We start from the raw sequence: 17,246 nt of genomic DNA on the forward strand, positions 1-17,246 counted from the left end.
GAGTATGCATAATTTTTATACAAAGATTCTCAGTGGACTATGCCCCTAGAAATAATTTCAAAATAGAGAATGGAATAAAATACAAGTGTAAATGAAGTAATGTGGTTTTGTTTTTTGAGATGTTTGTAACAGACTACAGATTCTGTGTAGATAAAATACTCTGAAGGACAGAGAAGTGCGTACTATGGCTACACAAAAAAAGAACAAGGAGCCCCAAAAGACTAGTGAGTGCTGCCACAAAATGGCTGCCATGAGGCGGGGCTATCACAACATGTTGGGAAATATCAAGCAAAACATCCTTCCATGATGGAAGCAGCTGTTTCCAAATGAGTGCTCCTTACAAATCTAAATGTCTTATCCTGGGAACTTCAGTAAGGTGGTGAAAAGTCGGGGTTGGCTCTTTGCTCTGGGGAGGAAACGGGCACCAAGAAAGACAGTAATGGCCATTCAACCAGGGATCATTGATATGGAATTAAGATAAATACTGTAAATAGAATACCATGTTTTCCTATCTGCATGAATGTGAGACGAACGAAAGTCTGAGTGGAATCACTTTCTGAAGTATAACATTTTTCAGCTGGTTGACTCATGCCATGGTTAGGAGAAGAGAATCATTATTATGTGCCTTTAATTAGGCCTACAGGGATTGATTGCTGACTATTTCCATCAAAGCCAAACATATCACTTCATTATTTAGTCTAGTATCACTTTGCTTATAGTAACTAAGTGCATTAATACAGACTGAGTGGCTCAGATTAAATCATTAGATAAAGAATTCTTTTTCTTATTACCAAAACCTTCTGATGGCTAAGTTCTTTTTCCCAAATTCCCCTAGGTTCTTATGGTTCACATTACCTAATACATAGGCTTGAAATCTTTCTCTATAGAATGTGTGCATTTCTGGATTTTTCTTCCTCTAACATTGTTAAGGATCCAACAAATCAACAAAGAATCCTTATGTGCTTGAGCTACAGCAATCACCTTAACATCCAAGGACTCCCATTCCTCTATGGAGAAAATTTCCTCTGTGTTTTTGATTTACTAAGGAGCCATTTGCTTCCAAAAAGTTCACGACAAATAAGCTCAATAACACTCAGTGCCCTAGACCCACATTTGGAATAGCTGTGTGTGTGTGTGTAGAAGAATAAGAAGATATTGGATTTATATCCCGCCCTCGAATCTCAGACGGCTCACAATCTCCTTTACCTTCCTCCCCCACAACAGACACCCTGTGAGGTGGGTGGGGCTGGAGAGGGCTCTCACATCAGCTGCCCTTTCAAGGACAACCTCTGCCAGGGCTATGGCTGACCCAAGGCCATGCTAGCGGGTGCAAGTGGAGGAGTGGGGAATCAAACCCGGTTCTCCCAGATAAGAGTCTGCTCACTTAACCATTACACCAAACTGGTGTGTATACTGAGACTTGCTGAGAGACACTACAATAAAATCATTGCTGAAAGTACTAGGTGCACAATAAAAACTTTAAGTGTCATAGCAACTTTGTTCATAGGATTTGTTGAGCCCGGATATATATACAAATTCTATGACACTTAAAATTTTTATTGTGCACCTAGTACTTTCAGCAATGATTTTATTGTAGTGCCCCTCAGCAAGTCTCAGTGGACGTATGAGGGCTTGGATCCAGCCTGTTTTCCCACTGCTGAATAAGGGAGGAAAACATCCCCTATGACCACCAAAAGGGCTATGTCTGGGACCATGGGATCTGCACAGACAAAAGCCATGTAGAATGGGGGCTGTAATAAGCAGAAGAAGAAGATGAAGATATTGGATTTATATCCCGCCCTCCACTCCGAAGAGTCTCAGAGTGGCTCACAATCTCCTTTACCTTCCTCCCCCACAACAGACACCCTGTGAGGTGGGTGGGGCTGGGGAGGGCTCTCACAGCAGCTGCCCTTTCAAGGACAACCTCTGCCAGAGCTATGGCTGACCCAAGGCCATGCTAGCAGGTGCAAGTGGAGGAGTGGGGAATCAAACCCAGTTCTCCCAGATAAGAGTCCGCACACTTAACCACTACACCAAACCGGCTCTCCGGTAAGCAGAGGAATTGGCCAACACTGAGCAGAAAAGCTAGCAGAATCTAACCCAAAGGTTATTTATTTATTTATTTTTCATCTGAATGTTTAGCTGTATTACACAAAAATGAATGTGCATCCAGTCATTGCTTGTTTTTATCTAAACTTCGCTTTACACCATTCAGTGGAGGTGCATGGGTAAAGGCAAAGGACAGTGATACTCAAGACAGAAAGAAAACAGAGAAAGGGAAGGGAAGAATGTAAAAGATGAAAAAAGACTGGAAGGAGGGAATGTGAAGGGGGTAAACAAAAGAGAAGGGAACTTGAAAAGAGTGTGGAAACGATCAGGAAACAGGGCAGCAAGTTGGTGCCATGCAACAAATTGGCACGCATCGCATCAGGGATCACGGGATAAGAACAATACCAGCAGGCCCAGTAACCTAGCTTTAGTATGGAGAGGGAGTGATAAGGAGACAAAGGAATTTCACTGCTTACCACTTACTCCCTTTTTCTAATCATAAATTGCTCAAAAGTGGTTGCAAGTTTGAAAGATGCAGATCAAGACAACCTAACCTCAAACTGTGCTTCTAGTATTCCTACAACTGCTTTAACATTCAACTAGCATGAAAGACACATTAGACAATGTGCTTCGCTTTTGCCTTACATTAAAGATGCAAATAGGTTTTGACAGCATGAATCACAGAAATGCTTAAGCACTTGTTTGAAGTTTCCATAGGGATGAATTCCAGCACGTTACACAGAATAAACAAAACTTAGGCATTAGAGCAACATACTGGTATAAATGCACACACCATAATTGTCAGGGTTTGGCCCTTTGATTTTTCTTACAAGCATCTTCAACAATGATGTCAAAAACATATTTGGGGTGGATGACCTGCCCATCTTTATTGCACACAAGAGGAATACTATTTCCTGAATGTAATCCCTGTGTAATTTATAAAAAAAAAAACACCTGACATTTCTCTTATACAATGCATCACACTACAAAAATTACAGGTAGAAAAGTTTCCCCAAGAAAGAAAAAAGTCCCTAAAATCTTGATCACATAGTTTTGCATGTCCTACCTCCCATCAAGTTACTAAACTTACTAAACTTACTAAAATATAGTGCATATAGTACTGGATATGCAGCATCCCCCTCCTCCCAGATTTGTGACACCCCCCCCCCCCTGAGGCCTGGTTTATATATGCAGGTGGAAGTTAGGTGGCAGCCTACTGAAGTGATAAGAGTGGACTGTGTGCATGGCAGGACTGTAGGATCACTAAGGCTCACATTTTGGGATGTTTCTCTCTGTTAAGAGCTTTGTGAAAATAGAAAATGAGCACCTCAAACAAAGAGAAAGGTGTAAAAAAGTGTTTCCCTTGCTATGCTGCTTTTCTATTTGCAGGGAGTTTTGTGTGAAGAAATATCAGAGGCAGAAGAAGATGAAGATAGAAGAAGATATTGGATTTATATCCCGCCCTCCACTCCGAAGAGTCTCAGAGCGGCTCACAATCTCCTTTACCTTCCTCCCCCACAACAGACACCCTGTGAGGTGGGTGGGGCTAAGAGAGCTCTTACAGCAGCTGCCCTTTCAAGGACAACCTCTGCCAGGGCTATGGCTGACCCAAGGCCATTCCAGCAGGTGCAAGTGGAGGAGTGGGGAATCAAACCCGGTTCTCCCAGATAAGAGTCCACACACTTAACCACTACACCAAACTGGCTCTCACTACACCAAACTGGCAGGCAGCATCCATCCTCCAAATTTATGTAGTGCATTGCATTCTGCCAGCTCAGTATTCTAGGATCTGATGTATAAATGACCCATATAAATAACTGAAACAGTGAAAACAATCAGGAGCTTACTTTAAAAAAAATGTAATGTATCCATGCCTATATATGAATGAAATGAAGTGCGCTGGCTGTGGGGCATATCTTTACATTAGTTCTAGTCACTTCACCCACCCCCCACATGCTGATTTTTTTAAAAAAGTAATAGAATTGCACGACTTTATAGAAACAGCCTAGCTCCTTGAAGTATTCCCAAGACCTTTCTGCTCCTATCAGATTTTTGCAGCATTCATCTTGATAAATGACTGACTCTCCACAAGGCCACACTGATTTCCGAAGTCACGAGACAAGGTTTTGCCACCACCACGGTCATGCACTGGCGGCAAATGGCAACGTCAGCAGAGACTGGGAGGGGAAAGCGGGGCGGGGGGTTAGCCACGTTCTCCTCCCACTTTCCCCTCCTCTCTGCTCTGGACTGTACCTTGTGTACCACCCATCCTCCTGCCCCTCTCCTCTTTGATCTGTACCTTCGGTGTGGCAGCTGGAAGACAGGATGGTGTTCGGAGGTCTGAAGAGGTAAGGCAGGTAGCGAGAAAAGCATTTCATCTTCCAACCCAAAATTAACAAATAAAGGATAAACAGTCTCGTCTAGCCATGAGGAGCCCCCCCGGGCTTGCAAAGCAGGCTACATGGTGGATGCATCCCAGAATCCCTCCAGGAGCTGCAGAGCTGGGAGCACTAAGTCACCTCTGTCGCCGGACCCCATTTTTTGCCATCGGCGCCAGCGAGAACCGCCTCACATTTCTGCATGCATCCAGCTCCCAACTCTGAAGCCCCCGAGCAAGCAGGGCGAGGCTCCTCATTGGCTGAAGCTCATCAGAACAGGATTTGCTGACTAAGTCCCTCCCGCCTGTAAACACACAGAAGAAACACACACATAGGGAGCCAGGCGGCAGGGAACCTGTGCGGTCACCTCGCCGTTGCGTCCTCTTTGGGTACAACGGTCGAACTATGCGGGATCGCGGAGCTGCGTCCCAAAGGAGGCAAAAGACCCGAGGAATGCAAAGGCAAAGGGCGTTTTCCCTTCGCGTCACTGGGACAGAAACGGGAAAACTCTGCAAACGCGTTAGCTTTGGAAGGTGGCGAGCAGGTTGTTTTCGGTTACCTTTTCTTTGTGCAGGTTTTTTTTTTACCTATAAAGATATAGACATACGCACCAACGCTGAAATTTCAAAAGTACTCTAGCATTGGTTTTTAATCGCTTTAGTTTGCTGGCAATAGAACGTCCCCCTCTTGCCATAGGGCTGCCCGCTCAGAATGAGAACCTCCTAGGGATTGGAAGGGAGGAAAGGCAGAGTGTGGAGAAAGGCGCTAATTAAGGATGTCATACCCATAGGACAGTGCTTCGCTTTTAGGATGGTGACCCACATGTCCAAATTTAATCCAGTGCTGGCTGGGGGTTTTTTTTTGACAAATGATGACCTTGGCACCAATCTAGACCGTTTCCTACAATGTCCAAATCAGATGTTTGTAAGAAACCAAGAAGCATCACACAAAGGTTGCAACTGCCCTCGCTATGAATCAGAGCTGGGACTTAGAGCGGTTTGAGGAGGCAAGTGGGGGTGGGGGGAGGTTGAAGATATACCATGGCTGCAATCACACACACTAAATAATGCACTTTCCATTCACTTTCAATGCACTTCCCAGCTGGATATTTGCCAATTCACAGAGTAAATTCCAGTTGGAAAGCGGACTGAAAGTGCACTATACAATTTGTGTGATTGCAGCTGAAGACGGCAATGAAGAGATTAGTGATGAATTACACCTCACACATCAGGTAAGGTACAGTGAGGGGCTGGCCAAGAGGTTGGGCTGCTGAAGGAGCAGTGGCAAAAGAGCACCCTGCAATGCAATGTCTCTTTCTGTCCCCTGTTTTTTCCATGGCATGCTGATCTTCTCCTACATACCCTCCAGCTCCCCCCCCTTTAGTTACTAAAAAAAGGTAAAGGTAGTCCCCTGTGCAAGCACCAGTCATTTCCGACTCTGGTGTGACGTCGCATCACAACGTTTTCATGGCAGACTTTTAAAGGGGTGGTTTGCCATTGCCTTCCCCAGTCATCTACGCTTTCACCCCAGCAAGCTGGGTACTCATTTCACCAACCTTGGAAGGATGGAAGGCTGAGTCAACCTTGAGCTGGCTACCTGAACCCAGCTTCTACTGGGATTGAACTCAGGTCAGGAGCAGAGAGCTCAGACTGCAGTACTGCAGCTTTACCACTTCGCGCCATGGGGCTCCTTACCTTTTAGCTACTACCATGATGTTATTAATTGTCTGAAGGTGTTTTCCCCTCTTCACAAAGACATGAGAACCTAAGACGCTGGTGAGGCAGAAAGAAAGAGAAGGATGGAAAGGGCAGGAGCCAGTGTTAGGGATGACCGGCGTGCGAGGATCTTTCAGAGCCTTTGCAACTCACTTTTGCATCCTGACCCACAGACTTGCAAACACTGCCGTAGGGTCATTCTACACCCAGCCTAAGCTGGAGGTTGGCAACCAGAACACAAAAGTTGGGGCACAGCCTCTGTTTGAAGACCTCTGGGTTAAATCTTCCCTGCCACGTAATGAGAAGTAGTCACTGAATCACTTCTACAGAGCCATCCTAAGCAGACATACACACTTCAATGGACTTACAATGATGAAACCATGCTTATCAGAGTAAGAGTTCCTTTCCAAGCAAGTTTACTTAGAATCCTACCCAGGCCTTTTCAAAAGGGCTTATTCCTAGACAAGTAGTCTTAGGGTCATATTGTACACAGGGCTGGCTCGCCCACTAGGCAAACTAGGTGGTTGCCTAGGGTGCTGGGAGGGTGGGGGTGCCAAATTGGGCTCTCCCCCTCCTGATGCCCCAGGCAAGCACCTAGTTTGCCTGCCTCCTCTGCCGGCCACCACCACCACCTTTCCTTGCCTGTCCTTTCCCTTTGCCGCTCCACCCCTCCCTTCCCTTCACCGCCGCGATCACAGTGCGCCGCACCAGGGCCCTGCCAGCCCCGATGCCATGTGCATCTTATCTTTAGAAGAACAATGCTGAGGAAGGCTTGGCTCCCCCTTCCTTCCAGCTCCAGAAATGAGGGGGGAGAAGCTTTCACTTCAGCGCCATCCTTCTAAAGATAAGATGCACACCACGTTGGGCCTGCAGGGCCCTGACACAGTGTGCTGTGAACATGTGGGGAAGGGAAGGGGGGGCTGCCCTGCCTTGCCTTGCTGTGCATCACCAGGGGGGGTGTGATGGAGCACCACACACTGTTGGGCCAGCGCTAATGTACATTAGTAGTATTTGCACTATAAGAGTAGAAATAATATTTAGCGTTTATATAGCCCCTCTGTACTGCTCAGCATGCTTCATATACTGTATTACAGTAACCTCTAATATAGCCTTGTAAGGACAGTATTTTTATTTCTCAGGGCTTTTTAAATAGAAAAAGTCCAGCAGGTTGTGGCACACCCCTGATATCACCATTGTTTTGCACAGGGTTTTTTTTGTCAAAAAAGCCCAGCAGGAACTCTTTTGCTTATTAGGCCACACCCCCTGACACCAAAGCAGCTGCAACTGCATTCCTGTGCTTTCCTGTTCAAAAAAACTCCAGTATATAATGTAGATAGGACCCCAAAGCTGAGAAACAGAACTTGTTATCCCCTGCCTCCATTCTAAGGAATAAGTTGCAGTCTTTTTGCTATGTAAATAACTTGTGTTTTATTTCTTTGTTCTAATGTGAGGTTCCATATGTATGTTGCTGTGGGTTAAAATGTAGGCTTGTAGAGTAAGAAAGAGGGAACCTGAATGGATGATTGAAGTTTATTATGATTGGATGGTAGGTAGCTGTGCCTTAACAGGTAGATTTGACTAGTTTGGAGAGAGCGTTTGTTTAGTGTGCGTGAGGGAAGGACACAGTAAGTGGACTGAATGAAGAGATTTAGTGTGCTGTGGATTGGAGTGTGAGAGAAGCCCCCACCTTTTTCCTGACATTTGAAGATTGAATATAAAACAAAACCACAAGCATAACGCCTAGCCTATAAAACAAGACCGCAAACACAGAGCATCTGGCCTAGGCTAGTTTCCTGTGACTTGTGGGCAAGCGTTTCCTCTTGCAAATTTATTAATAGCTTGCTAACATATGTTGCTTGCTGCTCCTTTATAGATCTTAGCCCTATATAATCTAAGGTAAATATAAATGCTTCTCGTTTGCTTTAAGGCTTGCTAGATAACAAAGGCAAGATCAATATTTAGCAGAAGCAAAAGGATAAATGAATAACTAGCAGAGACGCCAAGTATCACTCCTCTGACCTATTAAAACTGTGTACCTATCTCTCTGCTGGCAATTTCCGGTTTTTGTCAGTGTGGCTTGCGGCAAGGCGTTTCCTCTTAAAGTTTCATAGCAACGTAGAAATGAAAGCTAAAGATCTGTTCTAATTGCTTTCTATTCTTTATGGCTTAGGTTTAAGAAATATTGAGCAAAAAGCATTTTTAGAATCTTAGTAAGCCAAATCAGTATGATTTTAACAAATAGGCCATTAGGGCAGGTATTAGTTGCAGAGTTATATTAGGTTTAGAACTTTGAATTTAATGAAATAAAACAAAGGGAAGATGATGCTGTAGGATGTTTACCTTATATGGTTGTAGGATGTTTGTATTTGATATGGTCATAACCTGAGCCAGCGGACGGGAGGAGCTAGACTGTACCCTCTGATTGGCTGTTTGCCACAGGGGAAGGGAGGGCCTATTACGTCGGTGATCTATATATGCTCAGGTTTGACCATGAATTAGCCAGAGGGAGACAGCCATCCAACTTGATCTCCCTCTCCACTTTTGCAAAAGTGAAAATTAAAACTGTTTCTCTGAACAACGTCTCTGCCTAGTCATTGGAATCTGGAAGAAGGAGGCTTTCCTCCAAAAACCGGTTGACAGTTATACGCCTAAGTGAAGAAAAGAAGTCCATGTGGAAGTTATTAGCCTTTGTGCCACATGATAAAAATAAGCCTTTGTTAACTGTATTTATTTAAGGGACTCAAAAGAAGGAAAGTTGTTCTTATCAGAAACCATTACAATTATGTACCTATCTAAAATCATTATACTTATAAACTGCACAGAATCTGTTATGCTATTTTACTTCTAAATAAAATCTGTTTTATTTAGAGGTTTCCATTTACCTCAAAGCCACCCCTCCACACACACACTGATGTTTCTTTTAGTCTACCAAATATAACTAATCCATCATGTGCTTTTGTTCCAACTAAGAATTCTCAGGCAAGAGCCTTTGGTGGCAGTGAAAATAAGTAGGAAATGATAAGAATGGCAAGGAAACAGCATAACACATGTCACCTCAGGACACTAGAGTATGGGGGGGGGGGGTGAACCAAGCTTCTGTACCATCTTCCTGGGGAAAAAAACAATAGAGTGTATTGAAAGAACAGGTATTACACTAATTTTTGCCATAAAGCAGAGCAGTGATGCTCTAAATTCTAATCCTAACCATGTTATTTTATCAAAGCCTCAAAATGGAATTTACCTCCCAAGTATTTTTAAGATTGTAGCCTTATTGTTATGAATAGTGTGCTTCCTGTTGTGTTTCAAGTAAATAATTTGTGAATTTCATTCCTTGAGAAGTCAATGGTACATAACCTTAAATATAGATTGCAGGCAGGGCCTTCTTTTTTTTTTAAGCAGGATCACACAGGAACATAGTTCCAGCTGGCTTCGTGTCAGGCGCTGTGGCCTAATATGCAGATGAGTTCCTGCTGGGCTTTTTCTACAAAAAGCCCTGTGTGAAACGATGGTGATATCAGGGGGTGTGGCCTGAGTGAGTTCCTGCTGGGCTTTTTCTACCAAAAAAGCCCTCATTGCAGGTATCAGTTGAACATAGCAAAATGTGTGATCCACTATAACAAAATCCACAATGTACTCCAAATCTGGAGGAATAAGCCATATGCAAATGAAATGGATGAGAACGACACTCTTAAAAAAGTATAACTTGTTCTCTAGCATAGGCATCCTTTTGTTTGGATTCTGAGTCAGATGAAGTAATGTTTTTTTGGTAATTTTATATGTAATTACTTTGATTCACACAATATAGAGTTTGATTTTAGAACTAATCCCCTCTCTGTTTAAGAGACTGGATATTTAGAGAACACTGATTCTCCTATGATATTCTGTAACAATGTGTACTTCAGGAAAAACTTTTTTTAAAAATAATAATTATTCATAGTTAATTATTCAGGAGGTTGTTTAATTTTTTTTTAGTTGTCCTCATACAACTATGAGTACAACTCAGAGAGTACTGAGATCGGGAACTCAAAATCTCCTTGTTGTCCCCGGGCCAAAGGAAGCCCGTTTGAAATCTACAAGGGATAGGGTCTTTTCTGTAATGGCCCCTTCCTGGTGGAACCAGCTGCCGGAAGAGGTAAGGGCCCTGCGGGACCTTGCTCAATTCCACAGGGCCTGTAAGACAGCCCTCTTCTGGCTGGCTCACAACTAACCGGCACTGAAACCTGAAACTGAGTGTAGTTTGTAAGATCGCTGTATGTTTCTAATGTTTTAAGTATATAACTGTGCGAAATGTTTAGTTTTTAACTATGTAAATTGTGAATTGCTTAAATTTTTATGCTTAATTTTATACTCTTATGTTAGATTTTATATGTTGTAAGCTGCCCTGAGCCACTTGGTGGGAAGGGCGGGATATAAATTACAAATAAATAAATAAATAAAATAAAATAAATACAATCAGAAATGGTCGCAGGCCTGTAACTACACATTATGGTTAGCAGGTACATGCACAAAAGTGATTAAAAGAACCACACTACAGTAAAACAAGTATTAATGTTCCTTGAATGGTGCTTCACACAGAGTGTCTGAAATGTTTTATATAAACCTGGATAAGAAATTATACAGAATGATGGCATTCAATTTCTTTTAACTCACTGTGCGGTGAAACTACTCACAATATTGCCTCCAGCCTTCCTCACAACTAAATGTGTGGTATGAGTTCAGAGAAATTTTCACTGCTTGAATCTCATTTGTTTAGCATTGTCAGCTTTGAAATTACCTATGATTTTTGATCAACAGAAAAGACTAAAATGGCCTCTGTAAGACATTATTTATGCCATTGTTGGGAGAAAATTGCTTTGAAATATAGCTTTGAAAAAAAGTGTGGGAGTGGAAATAGTGACAGAAAAAATAAACAAAAATGTGAGTGTTTGAAGCACTCAAATTACTTGTAACAGCTTGTTTTTAAAGCTGCAGCGTCCCAGTAAATGATCACACACAGCTGTTACTGTGTCTGCTGTGACTGATATTGAGTCTACTCTGACTGGCAGCAAGTCTTCAAGGTCTATACTGAGGTATTGCAGATCACCTACTATGCTGAGGTATTGCACATCACCTACTTGAAATTTGGACCTTCTGTATGCAACTCCACCCAAAGGTTGTTTTCAATTACCACTGCCCTCATTTGGTTTTTGTCTGACCCTTCTTCAGTGCTAAAAGAAAGGCAAAAATTCTAAGATAAGAACAGTTTCTACTCAGACAATCTCAGGGCCATATCTAACATTTCAAATTTATATTGGCTTCATCAGTTTAACTACTATGGCTAAATTTACCCAAACAATCCAGAGGAATTATAGTTTGATGAGGATGCTGAGAATTCTATTAGCATTGTATTACTAGTCTCCAGGGCTTTTCTTTGGTAGAAAAAGCCCAGCAGGAACTCATTTGCATATTAGGCAACACTCCCTGATGTCACCATTGTTTCACACAGGGCTATTTTATTGGAAAAGCCCAGCAGGAACTCATTTGCATATTAGGCCACACCCCCTGACACCAAGCCATCCAAAACTGTGTTCCTGTGCGTTCCTGCTTTTTTTTTTATTTTAAAAAAGCCCTACCATCAACAAAAGTACAGCTCCTAGGGGATCCTTCACTAACTAAAACTGCTAAGTAAACTCACCATCTGTATAATAGCACTAATATATTAATGTTAATTTTATTGTTTTTAGAATTTTAATAGTTTTTAATTAATTGTAGGTTTATGCTGTTAGTTATAACACAATGTATGTATTGAATTCCTGTTGTTAGCCGCCCTGAGCCTGCCTCGGCGGGGGAGGGCGGGATATAAATAAAATGTGATGATGATGATGATCCTAGGGAGAATGACTATTAACTTAGTATAAATCTGTAGGATAGGTTGGGGTAGTGTGACCAGGTTTGACCTGGAATCCACAACCATCTGGTGCAGTCCTAAAAATAGTTACTTGGAATAAACTCAGATTTAAATAAAAGAGTGTTTGTGTATTTTAATCAAGATGTTATTTCTGGCATTCCATTGCAAGTAATAAAAACAGAGAGGATTTCCAAAACCAATATGTCTGTATGGTGGATCAGATTTGGGCACAAACCAACCACAATCTGTCCTGTGAGAATACCTCTAGTCCTGAGAAGAAAGGGATAATGAATGTGAAGCCTAGCAACTGATGGTCCAAAGGGCATTACATTTTATGACACATATAGTCCAGCCCAACAAGGTCTCACTTATGTCAGTTCTGGCCCTCAAAACAAATGAGTTTGACACCCTTGGTCTAAAGTGGCATGACTCATGGCAGCAGTAGAGGTCCTGAAAGAAGCTTTGGAAAGTGCTTAAAATGGGACAATGCAGGATGGAGAGACGAAGATGAAGAAGGTCCAATGGTTGTGCATAAAAGTGGAACAGACAAAAGGAATTTTGTTGTGAGTATACCATAACACATTATTATTAGCCCTCAGGATATTTGCTGAAATAGGTTTTATGTGGTAAAGACTGATTTGGTGGCATACTGTGGGATAGAAGAAATCTAGAAATTATGTCTGAGAACTGAAATATGTAGGGGACTTTGTTTCATGCTGAATTTTGTTCATTGATTAAATTGGCTCCCCTATGCATTGCTTAAAAATCTAATAAATCTATATAAACCCGCAAGATTCTCTTCTTCTGTTAAAGATAATGCATAGATCAGTTTTCCTTGGGTGTAAACCAATTATTCCTTTAAACCATACTCACAATAATGCTTGCAATCTCATTGTAGTTTGCTCCTTTAAATATTTAGGTTGAATGTTAGTTTGCATTAAGTAATAGCACTTCGCTTTCTATGCAGGCTGCAGGATGCAAGCTGTGAAAGCAATTAGCGACTGCAATAAAAAAGAAGCCAATAAAATTGGGCTCTCAGCCAAATCCAATGATCCTTAGATAGCTATCCAAGATTTGAAAGACTAGATTCCCAGCCGTCAGTTATATGTTACACAATTACAGATGTTTGCATCATACATTCAATGTGCTCATGCTATAGAGAAGTCATTACAACATGAACATTGCCAGTTTGTCATATTTATTGTTCCTCATTTTTTTGAAAACTATTTTACACGAAGAATGTAATTAAACAAGCTGTCAATACCATTTTAATGTGTAATAACTACTGAGTACTTGTGGTAATAGATTGAACTATATCTCTGAACCCCATTGTGATCTTAAAAGGAATAATACATGGAGAACAAAACTCTCTCCCATGGCATTACATGCAATTAGATGGGGAAATTCTTATCTTGATGATACTTTAAAATAATTAAAATTCTAGATTGTAGGTCTCAAAGGCTTTAATTATGTGTTTAATACATTTTAGGTTTTGTAGAAGTAGTCTTCCAACACTGCCTTCTATTATTAGCTTTCTAATACAATATTCCAATAACTCTGCAGACAAATTCCAGACTATTCAATAGGGATGCATTACCTACTGACAGATGTCCGCTGACCTTGGAGCTAGCCCTGGAAGTGAGGGATAATAATTAACATCAGAAATGCAATGGCTTGCTCAATGAGAAGGCTTCCCAGCTCAAGATGTGATCTCTGGATTAGTGAGAGGTTGACAGAGAACTGCTGCCAGCAGAATGACTGTAGAATTGACTCAAATGAGACCTGCAACTTATAGTCATTTCAGTGTGGAAGTTGCTCTCTCCTGGAACCCCTGATAACAAAGAATGAACCAGAATGGAACAGTGTGACACTTAAAACAACACTAGAGAAGAGTGTAATAGGGCTATGGACCTCAGCCCAGGTTTCCCAATACACTAAAATGTAATACCTCACACTCTTCATAGTAATTAAACATATTTTTTTGTCCAATTGAACAACTATGTCATAAAGCCAATATCCATTTGCCGTAAATTTTAGCCATACCGAGCCCCATTCTGGGGGATGGGTGGGATAAAAATACAACAAAAAAATTAAACATTAATATTAGTAGTTTGCCAGGAGAACCTATTGTTCCATTAGAGTTGGTTTCCCTCAAACTTTAGCAACCTAGCAGTACTCGAGTTTTTGCTCTCTTTTCTCACTCACAGCTCTGATCTGAAGTTCATAACTCTTTTTGGTCCTCCAAAAGATGAAAGGAGGTATCCCTTCCATATACTTCAGGAAGATTGAAGCCAGTTATGGCCCTACTACATACAATTGCAGTCCTGCTTCCCGTGGTGGAAAGCAGAGTCCCACTGGAAAGTCCTTCAGGAAGTTCTGAAAGAATAAAACTCTGCATGGACACTTCTCTACTGTTCTTACTGACCGGGTGTTCAGAAGATTAGGTGATTAATCTTTACAGCCACTACCAGCTCAGGAGGGTAGAAGTTCATTTGTACAGCTTGTTTTCAGTTGCAAAAAATAAAAGGAAGCATCACTTATCTTTGTCAGTTTCAAGAGGTCGAGCGGGATGAGCACTACTTTTCTGAAGCTACATGAGATAAGAAGCACAGTGATCCATCAGGACTGGCTTCCTAGACTTCCTACACACTGGTATCATATCACTAATAACCAGGGGTCATTTTGTAGAAAAAGAGGTCCTGATGCTCATTAGCACAACTCATTTACATAACTTATTTGCATGTGCCACACACCCCAGACATCGCCAGAAAATGTACTAAATTATATCAGCTCAACATCTACCTTAAAATGCTTTTTGAATGAGAATTGTCATCATAAAACCTTATTCCCATCATACTTTTTCAATTACTTTCTCCTATGTGGCCACAGTGGCATGATAACGATTTCCATCTGTTTGCTTTATATTTTTTTTGGGGGGGGGGTTCATTTTTTTGGTGGGGAAAAATATCAGAAAGTTTGTCAAATCTTGGAATTCAGAAAAAAAAATTCATAGGGGGTTTGAACAGTGGAGCCCAGAAGCAAGTATTTTTCTTTTTTGGGGGGGGGGGAGAAAGAAAGAGTTCAATAGTGGTTCTGGAGCTCTGCTCCTGTGAGCTCCTTCCCAAAATGAGGCCTGCTAATAACTGACTTTGTATTTGCCAGTTTCCTAGAGCTAATATGACAAGTTTCAGTTCTAGCTTCCCTTAATTACTAGGATCACATGAGTGCCAATAAATAACCATAGCTTTCTGTTTGTTTCTATTTGCCTGTGGTCTGACATCAGTTAGGGATGAAGAAAACCCTGTTGTATCTAGTCCTGAGCAGATGACAAATGTATTTATTTACTTTATGGTCCACTTTTCTCACTGAGATTTAGGGCAGATTACAGGATATAAATAGTGCAAACAGCCATTGAACAACGCAGTAGAACTATTATGGAATTTGAGAATGTAAACAATATGAACAATTAACTATCTAAGAAAAGCTATACTAGAAACAGTATGGAAAGTAGATTACAAGGTAGAGATGATTCAGTAAAAGCAGGTGCTATCTACAGTCATCAATATTCAGCTGCAATAATCAGAAATATCACTTAGATAAATAAAACATCGTGTAACCTGCAGAAAGGCCCCAGATCCATTAGAAACAAATATTTATTATTGAATTCTGCTATGCCAGACACTTGAATAATTTCTTGTGGCTCTCCTTTCAGACTTTTTGACAAGAAATGCAATATCATGTATGCAGTATAACAAATACATTGAGCTGGTTGTCATGGAGAAACAAGACAATTATTTCCAATAAAAACAGGTGAAGATTTCTTCCAAACGACTGATATCTTGAGCCATCATTGTGTGCAAAAGCTGTGAATGCAGAAAGGTTCACAGTGCTCAGATTTTAGAAGTAAGCCAATTGAGTGGCCTCCTTAAGATACACGTGAAAGAGGAAACTCAGCCCTGACAACTTATTTGCAGCATAACTTAACAACATGTGAAGAAAGGAACAAAGCCATCATTGGCTAGGCAACTGCTACAGGACTAGTTCTCTTTGATTTCAAGGGCAAAAGGAACAGTAACCTCACCTTCTGTGATCCCTGTGTCAATAGCTCCTTTTACTTGACTGAAGCACCATAATACATCTTGTATGAGGTTCCCAAATCCTGTGGAAATGCATGTTTCAAAAGAATGAAAGAATAAAATGAACAGAATGTTCAGGATTTGTCATTTTTACAAAACTAACAAATGTGTATTTGCATGTACAATCACTGTTTCTAATTTCAATGGAAAAAAACGTGTACTCACCTGGAAACATTCTGCAATGCAAAGTGATATCCTAACCTCCTGGGAAAGAGGAAACATTATGCCTTCATTGTGAATTGCTTCTCTGTCTGTTCTCTGTGTGCCATCTGAGGCTATTTTGAAAGTGGTGCAATTGGAGTCAGCTCCCAATACATCATTGGCAGCAGCAGCATCACAGAATCAGAAGGCCTGCAGTCAGATTCTTTATCACAGCTTCTCTTCATCGGAATACTAACAACACACACACATCATTTCTGTCCCATCTTTATCAGAGTTTGTAAAAAAAAAGTGCAACAAATATTACATTCTTCTGTGCTCAATTAACAGCTGCACTGTCTTTGTAAAATTAAACCAAATGACAGTTTTAGAGGACCAATCTAAATCTAGCATTAGTGGTTTTTACTACTCCCTTTCCTCCTTCCTTTGTTTCACTTCCTATCAAAATGTAGATTATAAGCATAGCTCCCGCCCCTATTTTATAACGTTTTTCAAGTACCTATGTATTTTTTTCACTAAAGAGATGGTCAAGGGCAGGGGTTGCTTTGTAGAAAAATAGGTGACGGAGCTCATTAGCATAACTTATTAGCGTATGCTGCCCCCCACCAGCCAAAAGTAACCCAACACAAGAAAGGAGAGCCCCAGGTGAGCGAGGCCTGCTTGGGCTGGCTAGAGATCCAGCCAGTCCAAGCAGGCCTCGCTCCCCTGGGGCTCTCTTTGGCTGCTCCCCCCCACAGTCAAACGGTCAGCAAGCTGCCTGCTGCCCAAAATCACATAAGCGGAGAAAGGATGTTGTGGGCTTCTTCAGGGGTTAATGAGGCTGCTGGGGGCATGGCAAAGCTCCTGGTGGCTAGTTGACTGCCTGCTCTCTTAATCCACGGATTGTTATGTAGCTGCAGCTACTATTCAATGGACAAAAGAG

At 41.5% G+C, this 17,246-nt stretch overlaps 1 protein-coding gene across 2 annotated transcripts in view; it reads right to left on the reverse strand.

Annotated features, from left to right (window-relative positions):
• The window catches only part of PPP2R2B (protein phosphatase 2 regulatory subunit Bbeta), a 417,322-nt gene extending 400,890 nt beyond the window's left edge, over positions 1-16,432 (reverse strand). The window contains exons 1-2 of one of the 2 annotated variants that reach the window (XM_060240555.1): positions 16,331-16,432; positions 16,111-16,188 (exon numbers count right to left, since the gene is read on the reverse strand). In XM_060240555.1, coding sequence (XP_060096538.1) covers positions 16,111-16,188; positions 16,331-16,340 — 88 coding nt within the window. In that variant the 5' untranslated portion in view covers positions 16,341-16,432. Of the gene's footprint in view, positions 1-4,348; positions 4,594-16,110; positions 16,189-16,330 lie in introns of those variants that run through there. The other variant, XM_060240556.1, reaches the window with a different exon arrangement.
• Between the last annotated feature and the right edge of the window lie 814 nt (positions 16,433-17,246).

Source organism: Heteronotia binoei, chromosome 5 (assembly GCF_032191835.1).
Source record: "Heteronotia binoei isolate CCM8104 ecotype False Entrance Well chromosome 5, APGP_CSIRO_Hbin_v1, whole genome shotgun sequence".
NCBI classification, from domain to species: Eukaryota; Metazoa; Chordata; class Lepidosauria; order Squamata; family Gekkonidae; genus Heteronotia; species Heteronotia binoei.